We start from the raw sequence: 6,135 nt of genomic DNA, 5'->3' as shown, positions 1-6,135 counted from the left end.
TCAGTAATCGCAAAGTCCATTTTCAATTAAACAAAAGCCTTGTGATGTAAAGAAAGTTACAAGATGGTTTATCATATCAGAAAATATTCTCAATGCTTCTTTGCCAACAATAGGCTTCACAAGTTTTTGTAGCCATATTGTGCTACAAATTCCCATGGGAAGGTTGATAAAAATTTCTTAGCGTATTTAGTCTGATGTTTGTGTGTTTGTTTAAGGGCTTGTCTAGGTTATTTAGGGGCATAGCTTTCATCCACGAATACATGCATTGGATGCTTTCTTAATTTTGTCATCTTTGTTAAACACATTGTTCTGTAGAGGCTAGTGCATTTCCAAGTGTCAATCTAATGGCTGGTACCAAGGATGTGGTCCCTTGCATCCGGAGAAGGCAATTAGATTTGGTCTCAGTTGAATGGTACAAGGCGGGAAAACGTAACGAATCGGGAGATCAACACGCCAAACTTGTGGGCAAGTTCGATCCAGAAGAAGCCAGGGTTCCAATAGCTGGAGTCCAGGTTTTAGCCAACACTTCTCTCAGCATTGATAACGTCATTCCAAACCACGCCGGATCGTACAGATGCGTTGTAAAAAAGGACGGCTCATCCTACCAAACGGAGTTAACAGTGAATGTACTCGTGGATGGTGAGTTTAACTTCATTGTCAGTATATTTCACTCTCCTCACTGTAATTATACGCTGACACTTTAAGGATAAACAGCTCTAGATCCAGATGTTTGTTCGTACCAGACAACAACATGTATTTCGCTCCGAAGGCTTAAATACTTTCAAACATTCAATCTTTGTTTTTCCTTCCAAAAGCTACCCATATCCAGCCCTGTGAATTAGGTGGGTAACAGTGTTCGGTTCGGTGTTCGGTTGTCACGTAACTCCAAAACCTTCAGGACAGACATTATGTTGCTTGGTTCAGTTGAAATAACTTTCCTTATCATATTAATCTCGCTCATGTTAATACGCGTCTGATTAAATAATGCATAAACCAAGCTCGGGGATGCGTGTCTGATAAAAAATCCATTACAAAAACTGTCTTTTCCAGACAAGACATCAATATGTTTTAACATAGGGTATGCCCTATTTTGGAACCTTACTGGGACATAATGGTTTCTGATATCAGATCGTTGTTTCGGGGTATCGTACATATATATTATAGTGCTTGTATAAGACCTTGAAATTGCATGATCTAAGACATTAAAGACCCTATCAATGTGGGGCTGCGTATGTGAGTGCAATTTTCTGCATATGTTTATCATATATTCCACAAACTGAGGTGCTTACTTTTGTTCCTTTTCTTCGACATTTCATATCTATCTGCATCTAATGATGTTTCCATCCCCTGCAGAAGCCGCTGTCTGGGCGAAACACATTACCTTGACCATGGGCTTCCTCTCTGTTATCATTCCCCTCTCATGCGCCGGCTACAAGAGGGTATGTTTCAATGGTTACAGTTCCTTATTCCGAGGGTTCCTCAGTCCGAAGGTTCGTTATTCCGAAGATTCGTTATTCCGGAGGTTCGTTAATCCTAAAATGAAATGAGGATCGTTATTCCGAAGGTTCATTAATCCGAAAATGACACAAAGCTCGTTATTCTGAAGGTTCGTTACGGACCCTATTTAATTTCGGATAAACGAACCTTCGGAACAAAGAACCCTATTTCATTTTCGGATTAACGAACCTTCGGAATAACGAACCTTCGGCATAACGCCACAAATGTTCGTATTAACAAACCCTTTTTCATTTTCGGATTAACGAACCTCTAGGTATAGGGGAGTCGTGTGTTTCGGGTTAACGAACCTTCGGAATAACGAACAGCACCCATGTTTCATTTTGGGAGAAATTTTCGTAATCTACCTGTTTAATGGAGGTAATTACATACCCACTTCTTTCCCAATTTAAACAGAAGAGAGCATCGTCGGACATTATTATTCATGTCTCGAGTTTGCTCCCGTTAGCAATGTACGAAGTTTTGTAATTCTGTTGATGAGACTCTGGACGGTATAAACATTGGTAAAGGTAGTCGGGAGAGGCTTGGGGCGGGGTCCTGCAATCGAATCGACGTTCAGTTTTAGGTGAAACAGTGATGTTTTAGGGTTGTTTGTTTTGCTGTTGTTGTCGTTGTTGTTTTTGTTGTTGTTGTTTTCCGATATGAAGCCATGTTGTTCTAACCATAACATAAGGATGATAACCTCCTTAAAGTGTTATCCTGTCTCTGATGCCTTTGTCACAGAAAGTCTTGGATGATGGAAGGGGAACATCAACTCATATTCAGGGATGAGGATAAACTCGCGGTACCCAGGAACCACACCTTTCGGTCTGCATCCGCTCATCAACCACACTGCACCTGGTTCTCGTGGCCGAAACCGCTGTTTCCAATCTGTAGATAGGTGTTTGGTTTGAGGCTCGTTCTGTGGCTTGTAAAGTTTACTGAAATAACTGGAGTATCATTTGCGCAAAAACGTCAGAAGAAATTTGCGATGTGATCTAATGAAGAGGTGGTCGCATAACAAAACGTTCCGTTGATATACCTTTAGTAAAATACGAGAAGGGACGTGGTGATTGAGGCAGATGGTAAAAAGCATACACAAATATTGTTGATTCAGCTTACTCCCTCAGTGTTTTAGCATTTAGCTTGAAATTTGGCACATGTGACCACAATGGTTCGTAGATGTGCAAACCTATTCTTTCGTAAATGTTGAATAATGGGTTGCCATGCTAACAGTCTTTGAGAACGTTGCTTGAAATTTTGCACATGCGACTGCTATATTACAGAAATGTGCCAACTTCATCTTTCGTCATTGTTGAACGATACGTTGCCATGGTAACAGTATATTTTGAATGAAAATCATAAAAATTGGGAATTCAGCTAACTCTTATTTTTTAGCATTTGGCTTCAAATTTGGCACATGTAACCATTATATAACATAATAACTGAATAATTACTCCCCTTACTTATATTCTTAATCAATCTTTGTCGACTGGAAAGGTCCCTGAAAAGATGAAAATTGCTAGAGTCGTTCCCATATTCAAAAAGGGTGCTGAAGAATCGGTTAGCAATTATCGTCCAATATCTCTTTTAACTTCAATTTCAAAAATCTTAGAAAAGCTTGTTCACAAACGAACTCTTAGATTCCTTATCAACTGCAGTATTCTTTCGAATTTTCAGTTTGGTTTCAGAAAACAGCATAGCACAACCCACGCTTTGTTAGCTTTCATTTCATTTCATTTCACACATGCATGTTCACATGCATGTTTGTTTTTGTTTTTTTTTCATTTCAATCAAACACAGGTAATACACTTTGACATGATTACATATATTGGAACATAATAAATAATTGCTACTTCATTGATAAAGTAGCACATGCTTTAGACGACGCTTCCCATACTATAGGTGTTTTTCTCGACTTCTCGAAAGCGTTTGATGCGATAGACCATGATATTTTGCTTTATGAGTTAAGCCATTACGGCATTCGTGGACAGCTCAAGATTGGTTTAAAGACTACCTTACTAATAGAAAGCAATATGTTTACGTAAATGGACATGAGTCTCTCTTGAAAACAACTTCTTGTGGTGTCCCTCAGGGTTCCCTAGTTGGCCCGTTATTATTTATCTTGTACATAAACGACCTCCAAAATTCGTCCCAGATTCTTTCTTTCATATGCTTTGCTGATGACACAAATTTATTTCTTTCACATCGTAACTCAAACACGCTTATACATATGTTAAACAATGAACTGAAATTTGTTCAGTCTTGGATCCACGCAAATAAGTTGTCACTAAATATTGATAAGACGCAATATATGCTGTTCAGCAATTCTCTGAACTCTGTTTCTGATTATGTTAAGATCAATGGTATCAATTTAAACCAGGTAAATAGTATCAAGTTTCTGGGACTTTACATTGATAGTGATCTATCCTGGAAAACCCGTATTAACTATTTAAGTAAATTTTGTCCAGAAACATTGGAATTTTAAACAAGCTGAAATATAATTTCCCCATACATATATTACAAATTATATATTCAACAATGATTTCCCCTTACCTCAAAAGAATTCTAGTATGGGGTAATTCGTCCAAATTTTAGCTTGATTCGCTTTTCCTTCTTCAAAAACGCGCCATCAGAATTATCAATAACGCCGGATATTTATCTCATACAAATGAATTTTTTCACAAGAATAAAATTTTGAAATTGATTGATTTGTTTAATTACAATCTAGGTATTTTAATGTATAAATGCTCCAGGAATGATCTTCCTGATGTTTTTCTTCACATGTTCAAAAGAAACTACTCAGTTCACAATTATCCCACCCGCCAACGGGACGCTTATCACCTTCCACGTACTCGCACAATTTTCGCGATGAAAACTATTATGTATGCGGGGCCGAAATACTGGAACGACCTCCCCCCCCCCCCCTGAACTCGAAGGTTGTTTATCACTATCATCCTTCAAATGCAAATTAAGACAGTATTTATTGAATAATTACGCTACATTAGCTCATTGAAATTCTGTTTTGTGCTGTCCAGGACTACATTGTATCCCGTTATGCCGTACTCCAGGGTTGTTGTCATGTTAAACCAGACTTTAAGAGCCCAGCTGTTTGCGCCCTTAAATTCTATCACTGTGTTTATGTATATTTTTCCTTCTTTAAAGATAGCTGGGACGAGGAAACAGCTGGTATTTCACATTCTCACTGCACTGCAACTGGTTGTTGAATGTCTTTTTTTTCTGGATTTGCAGGTGCATGTGTTCCCTTCTTAATACACGCTTAATACATCCCTCCTTAATAATGTGTACAATGTACACATTTCTAATACTGTCTAAACGGTATCATTGTTATTATATATTAAGTCATATTGTATTGCCAGAACGACAATGGTTCATCCGCCTATATACAGCATGTGGCTTTTCCGTCCCCTAACCTGCACTAGAGAAGAATTTGCTATATAACTGTATATTTGTACTTTTTATTTTGTTTTTCTCTTATGTTCCGGTCATTGTTGTACCCGTGCTCCCCTTCTCAATCTTAAACTCGTTTTTAACCGGGACCTACGCTCAACAAGCTCACTTTTTAAGTAGGTTCCTTCATATTTCTTTAGCATTCATTCACAGATTCCAAACTTTAACAGATCGACCACTATTATGTTTTACATATTTGCAATATTCTATGTATGTCATGTATTTCATTTAATTTTGTTATATTTGATGTAATTTTTCATCGAGAAATATGAAAATAAATTGAAATTGAAATTGAAATTGAAATATAACCTAACTGTACAAATTGATCTTTCGTCTTCCTTGAACGATGCGTTGCTGTAGTAACAGCATTTTTTCACTAAAAAGCATACACAAATATTGTGGATTCAGCTTAATCCCACAGTCATTTTTCAATTTATATAGCTTGAAATTTGGCACATGTGACCACAAAGGTACTTAGATGTGCAAAATTATTCTTTTGTAATTGTTGAATAATGGGTTGGCATGGTAACAGCATATTTTGAATGAAAATCATCAAAAAATACTGTGGATTCAATTAACTCCCTCATTCTTTGAGCATTTTGCTTGAAATTTGGCACATGTGACCGCTACACAGAGCGTATCAAAAAAGGTATTCCAACTTTGGAGGGCTGCCATTTCTTAATTGTCAGTTATGAAGAGCACAATGTTAGTTGTGAGGAAAGAAGGACTCTTCCTCTTTCCATTAATGCCTAATTATTTTGACAAATGTCATGCATGACTGAGCACATGGACTTTAAAGACAACAATGTAAAATTGCACTTTTTCCAAGTTTGTGTGTTATTGTGAAGGAACAGTGCATGTCTCACTGCATGGATGAAATCTGTCAATGAAGGTGGGCAAATCATCAGGCCAGCCTGCACGACAGCAGATTCGTGTTCTACGGTTTCTTTGACGTTTTATGGTTCATAACCTTTATCATGGCCGCGTTGTCGATATTTGGTCTTCCCCATTAAGGCAAAACCATTATCCATTTTACTGACAAAGATGTGCAAACTTCATCTTTTGTCATTGTTGAAGAATGTGTTGCCATCATGGCAACAGCATATTTTGAATGGAAAATCATACTAAAATACTGTGAATCTAGTTAACTCCCGGAGTCTTGAGCATTTG

The 6,135-nt window shown here is 37.6% G+C and overlaps 1 protein-coding gene across 1 annotated transcript; it reads left to right on the top strand.

Annotated features, from left to right (window-relative positions):
• The first annotated feature begins 314 nt into the window (after positions 1–314).
• LOC139715150 (uncharacterized) lies at positions 315–3,165 on the top strand. The gene is made up of 3 exons (XM_071626757.1): positions 315–639; positions 1,354–1,439; positions 2,239–3,165. The coding sequence occupies exons 1-3, from the start codon at positions 345–347 to the stop codon at positions 2,284–2,286; spliced, it is 429 nt and encodes a 142-aa protein (XP_071482858.1). The 5' UTR covers positions 315–344; the 3' UTR covers positions 2,287–3,165.
• Positions 3,166–6,135: the final 2,970 nt, after the last annotated feature.

Source organism: Diadema antillarum, unplaced genomic scaffold (genome assembly GCF_040938485.1).
Source record: "Diadema antillarum isolate AM-2024a unplaced genomic scaffold, OU_Dant_1.0 seq00002924_RagTag, whole genome shotgun sequence".
NCBI classification, from domain to species: domain Eukaryota; kingdom Metazoa; phylum Echinodermata; class Echinoidea; order Diadematoida; family Diadematidae; genus Diadema; species Diadema antillarum.
This window is presented reverse-complemented; position numbering and strand designations above follow the sequence as displayed.